Below are 23,605 nucleotides of genomic sequence, written 5' to 3' on the forward strand. Positions count from 1 at the left end.
AGAGAATTATGTAATTTGGGTAAATTTATATTTCGTGCACAAAAATTAAGATCTAACATGATGTAATATGTTTAACACATTACCTTCTGCTATCTATGAATACTTTGTGTAGTTTATATGTTGTATGCTTATAGTTGTTATGACTTTGGTAAATAAAGATATATATACATTGGCACTCATACCTCATCTTACTATATCTATAAAGATTTGTTTAACAAACTAAAACCATTTCATCTATCAATTGAATTTATTCTACGTATGACTGGTCGCGGTGGTTGTAGTTGGATTGTTTGGCAGGAATGTTATTGATGGACAGTGTTCATCATTATACCATTTACAGACGTTTTTCTCCTTACGACATAAAGCTGACAAAGATAAACAATCAATAGCAAAATAGTTGTCATGTGAGAAGTGGCATCCTCTTGAACTATCGCTTATGTCCTGGAAAAAAATATAAAGTTATAAACTTTTTTTTTTAACCACAAATAAAAATAATACAAGATAGTATTCAACAAACATAATTAGTGAACAAACACATTTTGAAAAAGAAAAAAAAAACACACACATATAAATACACTTTAGATATAAAGCAATGCATACAAAAAACAAACATACTTATATGTCAAAAGACAACACAGATGTTATTTTATGTATATATTTATATTATGTGGTAACAGTTTGCCTTTTTAAAATGTTAAAGTGATTATATGTAAACATGGACGGCAGAACTGCATTACGTTTTGTAAATCAGTAAAATATAGATGTAATAGTTATGGTTTAAAGTCGATGTGGGATATATTCCAATGTGATATAGACATGATGAATAATGGAAAAGTGATCACTTAATGAATAAAACATGTGTAATGGCGTGAGTTATGCATCTGCGATCACCCCTAGTTTTTTGGTGGGGTTCGTGTTGTTTATTCTTTAGTTTTCTATGTTGTGTCATGTGTGCTGTTGTTTGTTTGTCTTTTTCATTTTTTGCCATGGCGTTGTCTGTTTGTTTTAGAATTATGTGTTTGACTGTCCCTTTGGTATCTTCCGTCCCTCTCTTATGGTCCAATTTGTTCCATAACTCTTACATCTTTGACATAATCAACTTTGGCCGCAAACCCTCATCCATAATTGTTTGTGTCTAGTTTGTTACACACACATCTTTTTTACATGCCAGTTTTCTATCTCCTTTATTAAAACGTTTAACATAAAAATGACGTTATTAACAGCTGTTGTTGAGAATTTGTTTTTAATTAGCATGTTTATTTGTGAATTGGAGGAAGCTTCGAGCTTAAACTGAATTTTATTGAACCTGTCTTTTATTAGAAATTAGATTGACCTATTGATGTATGTTTGTGTGATGCTATATCTCATTTATTTCAGATGTAAATATATATTAAGCATGTTAAGCTGAATGGTATATCACGGCTATCCTAGTGTAGCGGCCAAATTTGAGAACAAAAAACATTGTTGCCTATTGTTGTATTTTTTGGTAATTAGTGATATTCTATTTTGAGATAAGTTACTTTCCCTTTACTTTAATGAACCCCTTCAGGGAATTTGCACGAAACGTTTTTGGTGAAAATCTTTGATTATGATGAAAATAAGGAATACCAGAGTCAACCAATATGGTATGTTTCTTTTATTTAATGCAGATAAATTATATTTCATGTTTAAAGTTAGAAATTTTGAGTTTAATTGATGTAAAACTGATAAAACTTGACCTTGATAATTTGGCAATTATTTACCGTAAATGTTCATGATATTACATTTTTGAATGAGAACAAGTGTATGTCACTACGGTAAATGTTATGATAGATGCACTTTTGTATTGTATTATAATTCACAAAATGTTAGTTTTGATAGTAGAATTTAGTGTGTTTTATCTTTTATTTTGTAGTTAATCTTTTCGTACCTGAATAAAGAGATTTGAACGGAAGGAATTAGTATTTATTTGGTATAGACATCATATCATTAACATATTGACATGGATTTAACAGAAAGCGACACCAAAGCTACTAAAGATGAAGAAAGTGCAAATATAATAGACACAAATGTAATTGAAGAAAGTGCAAATATAATAGACACAAATGTAATTGAAGAAAGTGCAAATATAAAAGACACAAATGAAACGGAAGAAACGACCAGTACGACTACATGTAGTTTGGAATCAGAACATGTAGATGGTGCCAGAGCAAGAACATTATCAGAAAAAGGACAACAATACGAATTTGATAAGCTTGCCCATAGTTACGGTGGCCTAAATCGTCTTTCTGAAAACATTATTGATCTAATAGCAGATAAAGCACCATATGATACAATCAAAGGGAAGTATTCAATATGGATGGACAAATATGAGATGTTCTTAGAACAACACCAAAACATTATGCCTAAGATAGGTCATGAGGAAGACAAAGAATCATATATGATGGTTTTCCAAGAAAAAGATGAATCTTTACGCGAGATCAAGAGATCAATAGAAAATTATTTCAACGCTATCCGCGAAGAAAATAAACAAACACAGAGGTCAAAAAGTGTAATTAGTAAACGATCATCACTTTCAAGATCAAGTTTATCATCGCAAAGGTTAAAAGAAGAACAAAAACGAGTTGAATTAGAGACAAAATTGGCAGCACTTAAAAGAAAGAAAGACATTGAGTTAGCAAAGTTAAAATTAAAATTAGAAGAAGAAGAATTGCAACTTGACACTGATATAGCTATAGCAGACGCAAAAACAAAATTATTAGACAAGTATGAAAATCTTGAATCTGAATCAAATAGTACATGTAGTACTCACTTTTCGAAAGTACAATCAAAACCAAAGAAATCTGACATTGCACTAAAAACAGCTGTGAATTATAACGTAATGGCAAAACCGTTTGTACCAAAGAACGAGATAAAAGAAGTACTCGATACTAGACCAGTTAAAGCCCTACAGGTCAATAAAATTATATCTACCTCAAACAACACACATTTGCAAGAACCTAAAAATGAACATAATACGACTGTGATATCCAGCATTAAACATGATGAAAATATGAACAATATTCAGGCTAATACAGTGGAAAATAGCAATATAGCGGAAAATAGTAAGTCTGCAGTAGTGAAACACTTACGAAAACCTACACCTGATATTAAGAAATTTGGAGGAAACCCTTTAGAATACAGAAAGTTTTATAGACAATTTCAAGCAAGAATAGTTGCAAATACAGATAACGAGGAGGAGAAAATGACTTATTTGGAACAATTTACATATGGCGAAGCAAGCAAAGTAGTAAGTGGATTCAGCCATTTAATAGGTGAACATGCATATAGTGCAGCAATCAAACAATTAGAAGAAAGATACGGAGATACAGAAGTTATTGCAAATGCATTTATTAAAAGAGCACTAGAGTGGCCTACCATACAAGCTGGAGATTCAAAGTCACTTGACGATTTCTCTTTATTTTTGATTGAATGTGAAAATGCAGCTGTAAGCATGGAAGCTATGCGTATTCTGGAATACTCCGAGAACATTAAGCGACTAATGATTAAACTACCATTCTACTTTCATGATCGATGGAGAAATGTAGTAATGCGAACAAAGGAAAAGAAAGATTTGGTAACTTTTACACACTTTGTGCAGTTTGTTAAACAGGAAGCTAAAAAGGCCAATGACCCAACTTATGGTAATATAGCGGTTTCTGCAAAACAGAATAATACAAGAGACCAGATTGCTAGAAATGTGACTGATAACAAATCGAAACAGACTCAAAGGATGAGCTTTGCCACAGATGTTAAAAACGAACATGATAAGCATGTAAATGAACTGAAATGTACCTACTGTGGAAACTGTCATAAATTAGAGGATTGCAAAAGCATACTATCTTTGAGTATTAGAAACCGTTATGAACATTTAAAGAGCAAAGGTCATTGTTTTGGTTGTCTCAAAATAGGACACAGGACAGTTAACTGTAAAATGAGAGCCACATGCCTCATTTGTAACAAAAGACATCCGACTTTACTTCACGACAAAGAAAAAATACCAAGAGATGTTACACCAATGAAACAGAGTGAAAGTTCGACAGAAGTGGAAAACAAGACTAGCGCGTGCACAAGCTATTTATCAGATAATAACAGCCAAGTAGGGGCTGGAGATATGTCATGTGCAATGGCTATAATACCAGTAAGGGTAAAACTGAAGAATAAAGCACCTTGTGTAGAGACATACGCATTCTTTGATTCAGGAAGTAGCGTATCATTCTGTACAGAAAATCTGTTGCACAAGCTAGGTGGAAATGGTAAAAGAATGCAGATTACACTGAATACCATGGGTGAACCGTATAAGATGACAACTTATGCAGTTTCTGGATTACAAGTATTGGACCTAGAAATGAATGATGTTGTAGAACTTCCAAGAGTCTATACAAAGGATGAGATGCCAGTTTCAGTGGATCACATTCCGAAACAAGAAGAAATCTCGAAATGGAGTCACTTGTCGGGAATTAAATGGCCTAACCTTGATGCTAGTATTGGACTTATGATAGGCAATAATGTCCCAGATGCCTACACACCCTTTGAGGTAGCAACAGGACCAAGTGGGTCCCCACATGGATTAGGATGGATTATATGGAATATGATACGAGAATGTACAGGAACTAATAAAGTCGTTAATCGAGTAGAGATGTCTGCGATTCATGAAGAAGAGCATTCAAGGCTTAACAAGTTAGTTGAAAAATCTATGAATTTCGATTTTCCTGAACGCATTATAGATGACAAGAGAGAAAACTCAGTAGACGACAATTCTTTCTTAGATTATGTGAATAAGAATATTCATTTTGAGAAGGGACAGTACTACATTCCGTTACCCTTCCGTGACAGCAATGTGAAACTGCCGAATAATGCTTCCCAGGGCCAGCAGCGATTGAGAAGTCTTAAGAACAAGTTTATTAAGAATCCTAAATTCAAACAGGACTATACTGATTTTATGGACAAACTGTTAGAAAGAGGTTACATGGAACACGTCCCAAAGGAACAGTTCAGCAGAAACGATGGACGAGTATGTTATATACCGCATCATGGTGTTTACCACAGTCAGAAACCAGACAAAATTAGAATTGTGTTTGACTGTTCAGCTACATATATGGGTGTGTCTCTGAATAAACAACTCTTACAGGGACCAGATCTCACTAATAACCTTCTAGGTGTTCTCATAAGATTCCGTGAAGAGAAAGTTGCAATTTTAGGAGATATAGAAGCTATGTTTCACCAGGTGAAAGTGCCACCACTTGATAGAGACTGTTTAAGATTCTTTTGGTGGCCGAACGGTAACGTGGAGAATGAACCGGAACAGTATAGAATGACCGTGCATTTGTTCGGTGCCACATCATCACCAAGTTGCTGTAACTATGCGTTAAAAAGAACAGCTGAAGACTTTGGTGAACATTATGACAAAGAAGTAGCACACACAATAACTAAGAGCATGTATGTTGATGATTGTCTTTCGTCATTATCGACTGACGTTGAGGCAATATCGTTGATAAAGGACGTAACTTCTTTGTGTGAAAAGGGCGGATTTCATATGACAAAATGGATCAGTAACAGCCCATACGTAATTAAATCGATACCAGAGGAGGAGCGTGCCAAAGAGGTCAAGCAGTGGAGTCTTGAGGTTGACCTCCCGGTTGAACGTGCATTAGGTGTGCAATGGTTTATAGAGACTGACACTCTTGGATTCAGAATAAAGTGCAAAGAAAAGATAGCGACTAGAAGAAGTATTCTTTCAATTACTAGTTCAGTATATGATCCTTTAGGAATTATATCGCCGTACGTGTTGAATGCTAAATCTATCCTACAAGGTTTGTGTAGCTTCATTGCTTTTCAGATGCTAGTGAAATTGGCTACGGAATGGTATTTTATTTACGCCTTGTTGACGATGAAGGAATGGTACATTGTTCTTTTGTACTCGGCAAGTCTCGAGTAGCACCATTGAAAAAGGTAACTATACCTAGGATGGAACTTACAGCCGCAACACGAGCAGTAAAACTAAGTAAAGTAATATTAGAGGAGTTAAACTATAGTATAGACAAAACATTCTTTTGGACAGACAGTATGTCAGTATTACGCTATATCAACAATCAGAATATACGTTTCCACACTTTCGTTGCAAACCGCTTAGAAGTCATTCACGAAGCTACAATTGTTGATCAGTTGAAGTATATTAACACAAAGCTTAATCCCGCCGATTATGCATCTAGGGGAATGTCAGTTTCAAAGTTTGAATCAAACCCAGACTGGTTCAATGGACCAGAGTATCTTTGGAAACCAGAAATAGAATGGCCAGAAGGGCACATAGACAAGACTATTATTGATGAAGATAAAGAAGTGAAACGAGTCGTTAACACTACAATATTGTCAAGCAAACATTACGAATTAGATAGACTGTTTTCTCTATTCTCAGAATGGAAGAAACTGAAGAAAATAACTAGTTGGTTATTTATTGCGTTAGACAACTTAAGGAAACTCGTTAAGGAAAGAAAACAGATAAGAAACAGACGTCAGTCAGAGAATGAGAACTCAGTAGATAATCAGAATGAACGAACAGTTAGAAAATCATTGAACGGAGTAACGAAAGATGTTCAGATCACGTTACCGACAACTGAAACACTTAATAGATCAGAAATGGCTATCATTAAATATGAGCAAAATGTTCACTTTGAAGAAGAAATACATGTACTTCAAAATATTGACCGAGGTAAAGTGTTAAAGAAGTCGTCTAAACTCTTCAAACTTAATCCATTTATAGACGAGAATGGTTTGTTAAGAGTAGGAGGAAGATTAGAGCGTGCTGATTTGCCGTATGATGCGAAACATCCAATATTATTACCGAAAGACTCTAACATTTCAAAGTTGATTATTGAAGACATTCACCGTTCAGTAGGACACTTGGGTAAAAACTCAATTCTGGCACAACTAAGGCAAAAGTTTTGGATTATTGGTGCTGGCTCTATGATTAAAGGAATAGTATCAAAATGTGTAATCTGTAGGAAGTACTGTGCACCATTTGTTGACCAAAAAATGGCTAATTTACCAAAGGAGAGACTTATATCTGACAAACCACCATTTACGATGGTTGGGATGGACTTTTTTGGACCGTTTCAGATCAAACAAGGAAGAAGTTTAGTGAAACGATATGGAGTTATCTTTACTTGTCTTTCCATTCGTGCCGTTCACTTGGAAATCGCACATTCTATGGATACAGATTCTTGTATAAACGCAATCAGACGTTTAATATCCCGCAGAGGAAATCCAGAATTCATAAGATCAGACAACGGAACAAATCTAGTTGGAGCTGAAAGAGAAATGAGAGAAGAAATAGAAAGATGGAACAAAGACAAGATAAATAATTTCATGCTTCAGAAAAGTATAAAATGGGCATTCAACCCTCCTGCCGCGTCACACTTTGGAGGCGTGTGGGAGAGATTAATAAGATCAGTAAGAAAGGTGTTATATTCTGTCATGCAAATGCAGAGTCTTCGATTGAACGATGAAAATTTAAATACATTGTTTTGTGAAGTGGAAGCAATCTTGAATAACCGTCCGATATCCGAAGTATCTGAAAATGTAGACGATTTAAAGGTGCTAACTCCGAATCATCTTCTCTTATTAAGACCTGGTGAATACTTTCCTCCAGGAACCTTTTTGTAAGACAGACAATTACGTAAGAAGACGTTGGCGACAAATACAATATCTAGCCGACATTTTCTGGAAGAGATGGACTCATGAGTATTTGCCTTTATTACAAAGTAGGCAAAAGTGGAACTCTGAAAAGCGAAACTTGAAAATAGGAGACATTGTATTGATCCAGGATAATACACCGAGGAATCTTTGGAACTTAGGAAGAATCATTGAAGTACTAAAGGACAAGTCGGACAATGTTCGTATAGTGAGGCTAAAAACATATTCAACAACATTATTACGACCAGTCGCAAAGTTGTGTTTGGTATTAGAAGCTGACATTTAGAGTCATAGTTTGGACTAGTCATGTTAGAACAGTAACTTGTGTTTGAAAGTACTTTGTTGTATAAATGGACTATATATATATAAGTTTAGTTTATAGATTGTCACTTAAATTGGGAAATTATTTGGCCTTCTTATAATTTTTGATAATTGAGTTCTTTAAGATCACAATTAAGGGGCTGGAATGTAGCGGCCAAATTTGAGAACAAAAAACATTGTTGCCTATTGTTGTATTTTTTGGTAATTAGTGATATTCTATTTTGAGATAAGTTACTTTCCCTTTACTTTAATGAACCCCTTCAGGGAATTTGCACGAAACGTGCTTGGTGAAAATCTTTGATTATGATGAAAATAAGGAATACCAGAGTCAACCAATATGGTATGTTTCTTTTATTTAATGCAGATAAATTATCTTTCATGTTTAAAGTTAGAAATTTTGAGTTTAATTGATGTAAAACTGATAAAACTTGACCTTGATAATTTGGCAATTATTTACCGTAAATGTTCATGATATTACATTTTTGAATGAGAACAAGTGTATGTCACTACCGTAAATGTTATGATAGATGCACTTTTGTATTGTATTATAATTCACAAAATGTTAGTTTTGATAGTAGAATTTAGTGTGTTTTATCTTTTATTTTGTAGTTAATCTTTTCGTACCTGAATAAAGAGATTTGAACGGAAGGAATTAGTATTTATTTGGTATAGACATCATACCTAGTTTAACTAGTTTCAATGTTTCATTGACCGGATACTTGAGGTTTTGTCCCATATAAAGACAAATAAAGATAAGAATAAAAAGTTAAAATTAAAATCAGGGTAATCATGTTTATCGTGGTATATAACACTACAGAGAGATAACTCTGTAAAATCAGCAAAACGTTTTAATAACGTTGTGATCTTAAGGGAATATTAAGCTTCTCTATGATCAAAATTAGTGTTTGTCAAACTGCTATATAACCAGTGTAATGTTTTTTAATAAAATGATTGGTTCAAATTTTTAGAAATTTTTATATTTTTGTCAGAGGGTTAAAGTAGATACTTTGTCAAAATTTTATGAGAATTAAACGAGCCAAATTAATTTTAGTGAATGTGTTGGGTACCATCTTAAGTAACTGTTTCCTTTTTAGGCCTTATAGGATTATGGGCTCATATTACAGGTGCGCACAGTTTATCAACTTCGCCTATCAGCTCATGGGATATAAACACATGACATGGAATGTATTTCAATGTTCCTTGTGAAGATAATGTATTTTCATGCAATTTACTATTTATGAAATTATTCTTTTACTTTGTTATTTAACAATTGGTCTTTCGTCTGTACATGCTTTTTTGTAGATTTGTGTATCAATTTTAAGACACCTCTCATCAAAATGAGGACTTTAAATCCTCATAATGTTTTTAGAGAGAGTTTCACACAAACTCTTTTATGGGTCTGTTAATGGTCCGTCGCAAGTGTTGATTTCTGTGCATATCTCATACTCATTTGCATCTTAATATCTAAATGTATTTAATCATTTCCTGCTGATCTTACCACTCGCACTACGATTGAATGATCGTTTTCTTGTGTTTATAAATGATGCTTTCGCCATAACAAGCGTACATGTTTTGCTTCTGTACTTCAAGCAAACAAAATTGATTAGAATATAGCTAAATGTGTATTCTAAATTACTTATTGTCAAAAAAACACCTGAAACTTACATTGCATCCATTTTTGCAGTTTTTCAAGTATGAATATGGACCAGTGGTAAAAATGTAAAACATTTGCTCAAATGACAAACTACTTGTCCTCTTCACAAAGTCACATGATCTAATCATCTTCTTCCTTCCATCTCTATGACCTATAATACATGAGTATCACAAATTATGAAGTTGCAGATTGGATTTTCAGAATAGAGAATAGTGGTAATCAACTTTTAGAGAAATAAATTCAACAGTAGTATACTGCAGTTCAAAACTCGTAAATCTATTGACAAAAAACAAAATAGGGATAACAAACTAAAACTGAGGGAAACGCATTAAATATAAGAGGAAAACAACGACACAACATTAAAATGTAACACATACAGCAACGGACTAAGCATTAGACAAAATCCGATGAGAATAACCAATATAACATCAAAACCAAATACATGAATTTGGTAAAATGGTAAAAAAATAATACAGAGTAGAGAATGATAGGATGCTCAAAAAAATGTATCAGTCTAAAGAACAGGACTTGTTAAACCATAGCGTTGTCACTTCATATGTCTACTTATGAGTTTCTATGGGTTTTTTTTGGTATATTTTGCGTTTATTTAACCTAGGGTATATCCGTGAAATAAAAGTTCAAAAACTATGATTATCCGAATGACCCTTTTGATCGTCAAGATTTCACTTACGTAAAAGTGATGGCAGAATGAGAGGGTATATCCGTGAAATAAAAGTTCAAAAACTATGATTATCCGAATGACCCTTTTGATCAACAACCTATCAATAAAAGCTCGCAGTGGTTTCTATATTTCTCTTTACCTACCCATGATAACATACTGTTGGCCGACTTGAAGTGTCATCCCACACAAAGCACTATTCCCTGGAGACTGGACAACTACGTCTCTGTCAACACTTGTGTAAAGGCCCTATTATTGAAGAAAACAAAATAGTTGCTAATCTGTTCACTTAAAAAAAACTCCATGTGATTTCAAAAACTAATAAACTTGTGTATACTTTCGACTTTATACTTGAAAACAAACAATTGTAAAGAGGTTATTATATAACTATTTTTTTGGACGGAAGAATGAATGGAACATACAAATTTTCTTCAAGACTGGACTTCAGATATCTATACTTAGACAACCACGTAATTCAAACACACGAATTTGTATATTGCACCATATTTGTATTAATAAAAATAAAAGTTAAATAAAATAAAAATTCAGAACTCCGAGGCAAATTTTAGAAGAAAAGTCAATAATAAGACTTATTCATATATGCAAGGGTTAAGTGTTGTATTATAAGAAAAGAACCACCATTTCAAAACTACAAAACTGAGCAGCTCATTAGTCGTCCTAAATATGTATGACACATTTACCAGTTGATTTAACATTATTTAAACAAGGCAAATGCAGTGACTGGCTTTTTGGAAACCAAATGTTGTGAAAACTAAAACATGGAATGTGCAAAACAACTTTTATGTTAATTTTCATAGATATAATAAGAATGATACAACTCTCTAGCCAAGGAACGGGTAGATCTAGCCATTTGAAAAGGGTGGGAGTAGGGTCTCAACCTAGCATAAAACGAGGGGGAAAAAAACCATGTACCCCCATTCAAATACATTGATCGTCTAAAAAGGGTTCTAGCCCCAGAACTCAACTTCTGGATTCGCCACAGCAAGTCGCAATTTTTAAAAGTAAACCATTTTAGATCAAAGTACGTTCTTCAACACGGAGGTTCGGCTCACGGCTTACAGCAAGCTCCTTTCAAGGGTCCAACAATTACAAGTGTAAAACAATTAAAACCTGGAAATCAACAGTGTAATCTATATCAGAAAATGTGTTGATGAGACTTTCATAATTTGATCCCATGTCTCATCCTTCTACAACTATTATAACTGTGTTTGGGTACTTTAAGAACTAACATGAAGTATGCAATACTTAGAAAAGTCAAAATAAATGTATCTCGGTTTTAAAGTCACAACTTGAAGTAAAAGTCAACATTTGGAGATTTGAAAAGTTAATGAAAAGTAGACATTTTAAGTCATAGAATGTCAAAATTCGAACTTTGAAAAAAGTCTCAAGCCAAATTTAGATTTTCTATGTCCAGTCTGTGATTCCTTATACACCCACAAGAAAAAAACGCAGTTTTGTCTATGACGAGTGAAATTTTCCTAATTTACATTTGAAAACATTTTTGTCATTTCAATCAATTGTTTTTCTATATATACTAGCCGAAAAAGAAACGATACCCAACCTTTTTACATAATAATTTTTATTAACAAACAAATATTTATTGCGACTAGCTATATGTTTGAAAAGAGTCATAAGGCTGTAGGTTACTGCATTTTTGTTTTTGTTTTACCGGAAAATAACGTCATTTTAGCGTATTTTTTTTAAGTCTGAGCGAAACCATATTTATGTCGTCCAAACAAGGGTTTTCACTTAAATGAGGGTAATTAAGTATCCGGTCAAAAAAGGTAAACAAAAGATGATTGAAGGTGACATCCTCAAAGCCGTTTTCATATGCCTCGTGTACGTCAAAATGAGCGTGATAGAGCAATGAGAATGGTACAAGCAGGTATGCGCCATATTGACGTCGCAAACAACTTTGGTGTTTCTAAATTGACCATAACAAGATGAATGAGTCGTTTAAGACAGACTGGATCCTCAAATGACAGACGACGTAGTGGATGTCCAAGAGAAACAACGTTACGCCAAGACCGGAGAATAAGATTCACTCATCTCAGGGATCGGTTTTTGCCAGCTACAAAATGTACAATTACCGCAGACAAACACCTGGAATGCATTATCCAAGGATAACTGTACGTACTAGGCTAAGAGAGGCTGGTTTGCGTTCACCACGTCCAGTTGAAAGAGTCATTCTAAAACAGCGTCATCGAAATACACGCCCGCGTTTTGCAAATGCACGTTTGTATTGGAACCGTGTTAGGTGGCAAAACGTCATCGTTAGTGATGAGTCAAGATTTCACTTACGTAAAAGTGATGGCAGAATGAGAGTGTACAGACGTCAAAATGAACGTTATACAGACGCGTGTGTGCATGAATGTAATCGCTTTGGTGGTGGTTGTGTGATAGTTTGGGCAAGAATCACGCATTGTGGACGAACTGACGTGAAGTTCATTAATGGATGCCTAACTGGAGTTCGTTATCGTGATGACATTTTCTCTCAAATTGTACCACCATTCACTTTAAGGCATGGAAATAGGCATACTTTCTAACAGGACAATGCTAGGTGAACGTGTAATCATACAATATCTTGGACATAATAGCATTGACATTCTTCCATGGCTAGCTTTATCGCCAGATCTATTACCCATTGCACATTTATGGGATGTACTTGACAAACGTGTACACAGACGTCATCAGCCACAAGAGTCAGTCAACCAGCTACGAGCCGACTTAGAGGAAGAGTGGAATAACAATCCACAAGCATTTACTCAGCGTTTAATTGGATCAATGCGTCGGAGATTGACTGCTGTTATCAACGCAACAGGTGACCATACGCGATATTAACTCTTCAATTTTTAGTTTCGACAACGACATCTTCAAACAGTCCGTGCAATAAGGAAAATTAATTGTGATCTGTTATCTTTGTTAAGTTTTTATGCTTATATGTTATTGTTCCATCAAATACAAAACTAAAATAACATCGTTGAAAAATAAAATAGATATTTTTTTATAAAATCTTGGTGTCGTTTCTTTTTGTGGCAAGTATATCTTCATGTATATAAGGCAGTTCAACATTAGTGTTTGTCGTACTGCACACTACTCTTGTATTTATTGTCACTTCGTTTTCTTTTAAACAAATTTATATTTACCTTGATTTTATGCAATACTTGCATTGTATATTTCCTCACTGTTTCATTATCATAAACATCACCAGGTGGGCCTTTTTTGACTTGTTCCTTCAGTACTTTACCATAGAAAACTGAAAGGAGAGTAAACATGTGTGGTTGGATTTTGTCAATGTAAGCCGATGGTTTGTCTTGTTTGAATTGAAGCGTGTTTTATCATGTCTGACTTTTTAATGACTATAAAGTGCATGCTCATTGTTGAAGATGAATGCGGTGTGACGTGAATTCACGTTATTTTTATTCTGGGGCATACTGTCTTTTTCACAATAATACTACATGTATAGATCTCGTTTTTCATCATAATAGACTATAGAAAAAAAGCTTTTACTTCATTAAGTCTCTGAGGAAAGTGTTCGTTGTTTACCACAATTTCTTATTTTCTAAAGTTATGCTATTCAATGCTATTTATATAATCATCGCAAAGCAAGATATAATAACCATAGTTTATATAGAGGATGCGCAATTAAGATTCAAGTCCAAATCCAGTAACAAACCATGATAATCTTAAAATTTTAATTTTTGTTTCTTGTGGTGAAGTGACTTTTAGTGTGACACATTTTTGAGAAGACAATATAGCATACATATAATTTATCATTTAATGTAACTTACCAAAATCAGCAGAACAAAAATGACTTTGTGGATGTTGCGGAAAGCATGAACATCCATGTGCATCGTTTGCCGTCCATGTTGTAACAAGCAGGACTGTATTTACCAATAACATTAAACGGTTCATCCTTACTGTAGTTTCACCACCCTCAAGTATATACTGACACTATGTTTTTTTTTTTATTTTTATATCCACAAAATACGTATTTTTGATTATAAGATCGTGTTGGCGTTATTGACTAGTCCTTCCAAGATATGCTTTATACGTACATCATGTACAATGGTTGAACTTTTAATACTTCATGATATATATGTAAAAAGAAAGAATAAGATGTAATAAATTTGAGATTCTATTCTTTTTTATTGTATTCTAAACAAAAAAAACATATGGTGTACATGTACATTATAGTTAATCTCTGTTAAGCTGTTTATTTATGTTTATTTCAAACACATTTCAAATTTGAAAATTAAAAGAATCAATAGCATTCAATTTGACAATATACATGTAAGATTAACGACAAATATCGCTAAAGGAGATACTGTGCGGACTTTATATACTTTAACATGTATCCGATAACTGAGTTTACTGATTGGATAAATTTTGAAGTCACATATTCTTCATTATTTCACGAATCCGTTTGAAAATGTTTCAATTCAAAACATAGAGAAACACAATTGTATTACAGTTTTTTAAAAGCTTTAAGTACATTTAGAGGTCCAAACGGTACTATGTAGCATAACACAAAAGAACGTTACAACCTAGAATGACACACTACAAAGTTACAAACATAGTTATAACATTACAACCTAGAATGACACACTACAAAGTTACAAAAATAGTTATAACATTACAACCTAGAATGACACACTACAAAGTTACAAACATAGTTATAACATTACAACCTAGAATGACACACTACAAAGTTACACAAATAGTTATAATATTACAACCTAGAATGACACACTACAAAGTTACACAAATAGTTATAACATTACAACCTAAAATGACACACTACAAAGTTACACACATAGTCATAACATTACAACCTAAAATGACACACTACAAAGTTACACACATAGTTATAAAATTACAACCTATAATGACACACTACAAAGTTACACAAATAGTTATAAAATTACAACCTAGAATGACACACTACAAAGTTACAAAAATAGTTATAACATTACAACCTAGAATGACACACTACAAAGTTACACAAATAGTTATAAAATTACAACCTAGAATGACACACTACAAAGTTACAAATATAGTTATAACATTACAACCTAAAATGACACACTACAAAGTTACACACATAGTTATAAAATTACAACCTATAATGACACACTACAAAGTTACACACATAGTTATAACATTACAACCTAGAATGACACACTACAAAGTTACACAAATAGTTATAAAATTACAACCTAGAATGACACACTACAAAGTTACAAAAATAGTTATAACATTACAACCTAGAATGACACACTACAAAGTTACAAACATAGTTATAACATTACAACCTAGAATGACACACTACAAAGTTACAAACATAGTTATAACATTACAACCTAGAATGACACACTACAAAGTTACAAAAATAGTTATAACATTACAACCTAGAATGACACACTACAAAGTTACAAACATAGTTATAACATTACAACCTAGAATGACACACTACAAAGTTACAAACATAGTTATAACATTACAACCTAGAATGACACACTACAAAATTACAAAAATAGTTATAAAATTACAACCTAGAATGACACACTACAAAGTTACAAACATAGTTATAACATTACAACCTAGAATGACACACTACAAAATTACAAACATAGTTATAACATTACAACCTAGAATGACACACTACAAAGTTACAAACATAGTTATAACATTACAACCTAGAATGACACACTACAAAGTTACAAACATAGTTATAACATTACAACCTAGAATGACACACTACAAAGTTACAAACATAGTTATAACATTACAACCTAGAATGACACACTACAAAGTTACAAACATAGTTATAACATTACAACCTAGAATGACACACTACAAAGTTACAAACATAGTTATAACATTACAACCTAGAATGACACACTACAAAATTACAAAAATAGTTATAAAATTACAACCTAGAATGACACACTACAAAGTTACAAACATAGTTATAACATTACAACCTAGAATGACACACTACAAAATTACAAACATAGTTATAACATTACAACCTAGAATGACACACTACAAAGTTACAAACATAGTTATAACATTACAACCTAGAATGACACACTACAAAGTTACAAAAATAGTTATAACATTACAACCTAGAATGACACACTACAAAATTACAAACATAGTTATAACATTACAACCTAGAATGACACACTACAAAGTTACAAACATAGTTATAACATTACAACCTAGAATGACACACTACAAAGTTACAAAAATAGTTATAACATTACAACCTAGAATGACACACTACAAAGTTACAAACATAGTTATAACATTACAACCTAGAATGACACACTACAAATATGTCGATTGAAATGGAGTACCTCGAGCGAAAACAATTATTAACAAAACAAGTAACCATACACTGAATTAATAAATTATATCTATGACGCAATACAAATACAACATTTAAAACAAAAAGGACAACTATAACATTTGACAACTTGATGTTTAAAAAACTTACGTACACAGGTGCTAATCAATACAATAGTTGTGTTGTTAGAAGTACGAATATCTCTGGTGTTCATATGTATTTTAGCATGTAGTTTAACCGTACGACATGTCCATGTAAATCAGTTAAACTATATCATAAAGCCAGATATAAATTCACCTGAAATTAAAATCCATTTTATAAAAAAAAACATAGACTTCGTTAGTTCAGAGGTAAAACCACTTTGAAAGAGAGGCGTCAGTCTGATCGTGTTAGATTCATAAATATGTAGCCATTTCCACTCAAAATGGTGACGTTCATTTTTACGCATTAAGAACATACAGAGTTCACTTCGCCTTGTACGTTGAGAAACTATCAGCAATATAATTCAGGGTCCTTACCAGATTTGTTGCAATCAGTTGAACTTTGTGAACCTACCCGTTGTTTTAGTAACAATGTTAATTTAAGCCCTTAATCCTTGTCGAAACAATGTCTGAATGATGTTATTGTTTAGTGTATTCTGAATGTGCATGATATGTTTTTCACTGGATGTTTCAAGTTAACAATAATCAAATTATAATCCACAGGATAATATTTTGTATATCTCAACTACGATAGAAGAGGGGCGTAATGTTTTCTGATCTGTGCGTTTGTTTGTTCATTCGTCCTTCGGTTCTTTTCTCCGTCCGTCTGTCACATTTCAGGATAAAGTTTTCGTAGAGGTAGATTTTGATGAAGTTGAAGTCCAATCAACTTGAAACTAAGTATACATGTTCCCTCTGGTATTATCATTCTAATGTTTAATACCAAATTAAAGTTTTTATCCCAATGTCACGGTCCACTGAACATAGAAAATGATAGTGCGAGTGAGGCATCCATGTAATGTTATATATGTATTGCATATATTTTTAATTGTGCTATGCGATCTTCAGAAGAAGACAAAATAATTGTCAGTTGCGTTTTGAAAGATCATTAAATACACAACTGAATATGACTTAAGACCTTTTCTAAAAGAAATGTATAAAAGAGGAACGAAAGATACCAAAGGGACAGTCAAACGAGTTACTGTTTACTGTTTAAAAGAACATTAACTAGCGATGAATTGTGAAATTATTTATTTGTGTCTGACCCTTTGATAGAAAGTCATGACAAAATCAGGTTTAACAGTTCCCTCTAGCTGAAGAATATGTTTCCAGTTCAAAATAGAAAGGAAAGTTCATGCACAACAATTGTTAAAGATGTCAAAATAAAAGGATGTGTGGCATATTTTAAACAAACATCTAAGAGATTAGTCTTGTATTTAAATTCTATACTACCCCATGGTTCCTTTTAAAAAAATGGAATTGAAAACTTCAGCTTTATTTATTTTATTATGCTGGAAGCATTCCCAATTTATGTTCCTATGAGTTGAAACAGAGATATCATATCTGGGAACTTGTATGTAAATAAATCAATTTATCTATGAACATTATATATCTCCCCAAAGGAGATGTGATTTTTGTGATAGTTGTATTTACAAAGTGCCACCTAAACTTACACTTTTTGGGATAAAGATCTGATAATAAACTCATTTTCTCTTCAACTTTGTACTTGTTTGGCTTTTAAATATTTTGATATGAGCGTCACTGATGAGTCTTGTGTAGTGTAGACGAAACGTGCGTCTGACGTACTAAATTATAATTCTGGTACCTTTGATGACTATTTCTCACAACAATAGTAATTTGTCAAAATCATCGCCTCCTAGAAATAACTGCATTTGCTTTTCTTTCATAATACATTTTATACCTCAACCCTGTTTCAATATTTTAAGGAATTTAATTAATGTCAGCTTTCTTTATGTGCGTGATTTTCGGCAAACAATGCACAAAACAGTGTCTGAGCAGAAAGTTGATGAACCAGGGGTTTGTCAAAGAAAGTCTCGTCCTTTTTTTTTAAAAAGGTTGATCGGAAGGTAAAAATAACTTGTTGAGAAATATTCCGTATCGACTTAAAGAATAATACATGCTGGTCTTGATGTATAGATTCTGCGTATTGGCGTTGTTTGTCAGCTTTTTTTTTTACTTTGTTCAATTACTTATATTACTTTTTTGTTTGGTCTGTTTTCTGTGATATCCATTTGACGTGGCTCGGTACATATACATCCCGTCAATGTGTTTGTATTATCTTTCATTTTTTCTGGTACGACTTTTTGTGTTTTTTTGGTTCTGATAACGTGACTATGTACTTTAAAAGATCCCGTAATAATGGTATTGTTCTACCCTTCCAGATCACCTGAGATCACCCCTAGTTTTTTGGTGGGGTTCGTGTTGTTTATTCTTTAGTTTTCTATGTTGTGTCATGTGTGCTGTTGTTTGTTTGTCTTTTTCATTTTTAGCCATGGCGTTGTCAGTTTGTTTTAGATTTATGAGTTTGACTGTCCCTTTGGTATCTTTCGTCCCTCCACTAGTATATGTCATTATGTTGTTGTTCTATTTAAAAAAATAATGAAAATACTTTGAACGACAAACGACAAAATTAGTTGACTCGCGTAGTAGTTTTAACCATATTTGGATTTCTAAAAATTCTAAAGTTCTTCTGGATAATTTTAAATCTCGGTCGGTTTTTGAAATATATTCTAACATAACTTTTGATTTTTTATCTCTGTAAACCACCATTCCATATGTGATTTCTTTTTGAATATATATTGATCGATAAAATTTCTTCCTAGGTGATTTTTTTATTTTTTTATTTGTCAAACAGGCGAAGCAATGAATGTGTTTTTTTTTTAATTTGATAGATGCTGTTTGTGTTGTTTTGTTAAATATTAGCTGTCTAGAGATTGTGACACAGTGATGACTGTACCCATATTTTGAATATTTTACCTAGTATAAACTTGAGAATGGAAATGGGGAATGTGTCAAAGAGACAAAAACTCGACCATAGAAGAAAACAACAACAGAAGGTCACCAACAGGTCTTCAATGAAGCGAGAAATTCCAACACCCGGAGGCATCCTTCAGCTGGCCCCTCAACACATATATACTAGTTCAGTGATAATGAACGCCATACTTATTTCCAAATTGTACACAAGAAACTAAAATTAAACATTGTTAAAATAATACAAGACTTACAAAGGCCAGAGGCTCCTGACTTGGAACAGGCGCAAACATGCGGGGGGTTAAACATGTTTATGAGATCTCAACCCTCCCCCTATACCTCTAGCCAATGTAGAAAAGTAAATGCATAACAATACGCAAATTTAAAATTCAGTTCAAGAGAAGTCCGAGTCTGATGTCAGAAGAAATAACCAAAGAAAATAAACAAAAGGACAATAATACATAAATAACAACAGACTACTAGCAGTCAACTGACATGCCAGCTCCAGACTTCAATTAAACTGATTGAAAGATTATGATTTCATCATATGAATATCAGGCACAACCCTTCCCGTTAGGGGTGTAGTACCCTACCATCATAACATATACGAGAAGAACATAACCCGTGTCATGCCAACAACTTGTTTTATAATAAATGTGTTTATTTCCGATGCAAAGACCCTATAACATGTATAAGTGAATCAATATAAACGCCAAAATATGCAATCTTTAATGACCTGACAACAGTATCGTAACTATATCCCTTCTTAATAAGTCTATTTAAAGGTTTTGTTAGTTTCGGAGGTGAATACTGACATTTTTGTGCTTTATAAAGAATATTTCAATAAAAAAAATGAATGTGAAATACCTGAACGTATGAAGTCTGCATGCTGAGCTATATTTACAAATGATGTTCTTATACCGTTGATAAAATTTAGTAAATGGTTTGACTTGTTTGTGATATCGAAAACACTGGTGTCATAATTTTTTTCAGTAATACATAAATTTCTCTCGTTAAAATCTAAAACATTGTTACATACAAGAGCGAATCGTACAAAATGAGATATATAAACACCGTAAGATGGTGACAAGGGAATGTCTGTTTTGTTCACGCATTGTTGTATATATAACGTAATTTGATGCGACTGTCATACAAGTGAGGTTAAATCCACAGGTTCAATCCACCATATTCTACATTTGGTAATGCTTGTACCTAGTCAGGAATTTGACAGTTGTTATCAATTCGTTTGTTTGATTTTGTCATTTGGTTAGAGATTTTCCGTTTTGCATTTTCGTCGGAGTTAAGTATTTTGAGAACCGAGTGAACCGGTACAACATTCGAGCTTATATAAAGTACCCAATCATGCGTCTGTTTCAAGTTTATATCTTACTGTATTTTTCTTTAAAAGCTAAAAATGTCTGTTTCAAATTATTACTATAATACTATCTGTTACTACATATCTATCATAATTTGGCTTTTATATGACTTGAAGTTTTAAAACAAAGCCATATTTACAAAAACTGTGTGTTAAAATGTATGAACATGATGAAGGTACCAGTCTGATACATGAATACAATACACGTTTTTAGAACTGACTGCTAGAATCTGTTTCCTGCTTAAAATCAAACCACAGTCATTGTTTTCCATACAGGAGACCTTTGCAAATATAATCGTAGCCTTTATGAGGTACATTTGTTTTTTGATTACATGTTGTAATAAATAACACAGTGTAAGTTTCGTGCATCTGCGGTACGTTTTTTTCTAAATATAACTGTACCTTAAAAAGGTTCGCTCACACTTTTAAGAGCCACAGATGTATAAAAATATAGAAACGTTACCAAACGATACGCTTAGTAGCAATATATTTCAAGCCTCTTAAGCTCAAGTTTTAGAATTCAAGTACTCAAAGGAAAATGTACTACATATTTACTAAACGTTCTTTGCATACACCTATATGGATACCAGCCTTTTTTTTGGTATCATACAACGAATGTATTATGTCCAACAGTTATCAAAGGTACCAGGATTATAATTTAGTATGTCAGACGCGCGTTTCGTCTACATAAGACTCATCAGTGACGATCATATCAATATATTTATTAAGCCAACTAAGTACGAAGTTGATGAACATTGAGGATCCAAAATTCCAAAACTTGAAATCATTGTAAATATTGAATTGTTCGACTGGACACAAGAGCAGCATGATTGAAGGCTAATTATGCGATCTTTAATCTATTATTGCAAAACGGTACGTTGCATCACTATTATTTCATACACTTGTCAAACTTAGTTATGCGAATTTACTTGTTGTGTAGGTAAAACAAAACTTATTGTGATGTTTTAATTCGGGATGCCATTGCTGGTAGTCCCCGACGGCGAGGGTATCACCAGCCCACTAGTCATGACCTTGGTGTTGACATGCGTATCAGCTATATGGTCAAAAGTATGAATTATTTGAAATACTAAGCAAAGATTACATGTAACTTAGCCATATTTGTCACATTTATTGGGAATTTTAAGTTCTTTATGCTCTTCAACTTTATACTTGTATGGCTTTCTAACTATTTTGATCTAAGAGTCACTATAGAGTTTTTATTAAGACGAAACACGCGTTTAGCGTATCAAAAAATAAGCCTAGTACCCTAAATAACTGTTAAGTAAGATTGAAAAACTCTCAAATCATATTTTAATCTTGTTCAAATTCACAAAAAAATCTTCAGTGACAAACGTATTTTATAAAATGTAAATTAGCAAAAATAACGGACTCCAAAGATCATCCATATCAAATTCGTGGAAACATTATCATATGCATGGCTTTGTTCATTTTTCAACAGTTCAGTATTTACCAATTCAGTTAGAAAACCAACGTTGTTCTATATAATCGTACAATAACAGTTCAACAAAATACAAAAATGTAAAAGAAAAAAATAATTAAACCCGACTCATTGGTAACTACAAGTAACTTTCATCTAGAAAATGGTAAAAAAAAAAACCTGGTTTTATATCTAGCTTAACCTTTCAATTGTATGACAATCGCATATAATTATATTATTTTGACAACAATATACAAAAATAAACTATTTGTATAACTTGCTTTTATTAAGATGTTTTTGTAAGTTTGATTTAAGTAAATTATGAAGTGTCTACATGGTCTACACTAAATAAAAAAATATATGAATGAAAAATGTTGTGTGTACGTCAAATGAAAAGGTATTTACTTAATAGTGTATTTGCCGAAATGCGCCTAACATGTCAGTGTCTTTTAATAACCAGGTTACAGCCCTAGGATGGTGTAAACTTCCCCCAAAAAAACGTGTACGGTGTAATAGCGTATGGCATATGGTGCAATGGTGTAAGGTGTATGGTACTGTGGTGTATGGTGTATGGTGCTGTGGTGTATGGTGTAAGGGGAATGGTGTAATGGTGTTTGAGGAATGGTGTGATTGTGTAGCGTGCGATAGGGAATAGTGTAAATGATTGTGTACGACATTTCATTGGTTGAAAATGAAGTTCTTTTTATTTTATTTTTCCGAATGTTAAACATAAACAATAATAATAATCTTAATATTTGAAATTTAATTGCATTATGGGTAATTTCGGATCATGTACATGGGATACCATAGAAAAACACCATAAAATCAAGAAAAATACGTTTACGGTTTTCACAATTACATAAATGTATACATTCTAAGTAAAAAAGAAGTGATGTGAAACAATTATACACCAGTTACAACCGACGAAGAACTCTTTGTGTGCATCTTCATTTGAAAGCCACAGTTATGAATGTAATACAGAGAATGAAAATAGGGAATGTATCAAAGAGACAAGAACCCAATCAAAGAGTAAAGACACAGAGACTATATTGCTTTTTTTATGTCGAGTGATGCCATATT

General features: G+C 32.9%; 2 protein-coding genes across 2 annotated transcripts; one reads left to right on the forward strand and one right to left on the reverse strand.

Annotated features, from left to right (window-relative positions):
- Nucleotides 1–252: 252 nt before the first annotated feature.
- LOC139528987 (metalloproteinase inhibitor 3-like) lies at nucleotides 253–14,300 on the reverse strand. Its single transcript, XM_071325228.1, has 5 exons — nucleotides 14,177–14,300; nucleotides 13,532–13,641; nucleotides 10,511–10,613; nucleotides 9,697–9,836; nucleotides 253–441 (listed from the first exon to the last, which is right to left on the reverse strand). The coding sequence occupies exons 1-5, from the start codon at nucleotides 14,298–14,300 to the stop codon at nucleotides 253–255; spliced, it is 666 nt and encodes a 221-aa protein (XP_071181329.1).
- On the forward strand, nucleotides 1,445–8,712 carry LOC139528929 (uncharacterized). The gene is made up of 4 exons (XM_071325178.1): nucleotides 1,445–1,625; nucleotides 1,895–5,747; nucleotides 5,858–8,371; nucleotides 8,641–8,712. The coding sequence occupies exons 2-3, from the start codon at nucleotides 1,982–1,984 to the stop codon at nucleotides 7,678–7,680; spliced, it is 5,589 nt and encodes a 1,862-aa protein (XP_071181279.1). The 5' UTR covers nucleotides 1,445–1,625; nucleotides 1,895–1,981; the 3' UTR covers nucleotides 7,681–8,371; nucleotides 8,641–8,712.
- Nucleotides 14,301–23,605: the final 9,305 nt, after the last annotated feature.

This window comes from Mytilus edulis, chromosome 6 (genome assembly GCF_963676685.1).
Source record: "Mytilus edulis chromosome 6, xbMytEdul2.2, whole genome shotgun sequence".
In the NCBI taxonomy this organism is placed as follows: domain Eukaryota; kingdom Metazoa; phylum Mollusca; class Bivalvia; order Mytilida; family Mytilidae; genus Mytilus; species Mytilus edulis.

Bases quoted from the DNA above. Each gene is read 5' to 3' on its own strand.
- LOC139528929 (XM_071325178.1), top strand. From the start codon at position 1,982: ATGGATTTAACAGAAAGCGACACCAAAGCTACTAAAGATGAAGAAAGT. The intron at 5,748-5,857 runs GTATTCTTTCAA...ATTGCTTTTCAG, and splicing joins AAAGATAGCGACTAGAAGAA to ATGCTAGTGAAATTGGCTAC.
- LOC139528987 (XM_071325228.1), bottom strand. From the start codon at position 14,300: ATGAACCGTTTAATGTTATTGGTAAATACAGTCCTGCTTGTTACAACA. The intron at 10,614-13,531 runs GTAAATATAAAT...CTTCAATAATAG, and splicing joins AAGTATTGCATAAAATCAAG to GGCCTTTACACAAGTGTTGA. The intron at 442-9,696 runs GTAAGTTTCAGG...ATTTTTTTCCAG, and splicing joins ACTGCAAAAATGGATGCAAT to GACATAAGCGATAGTTCAAG.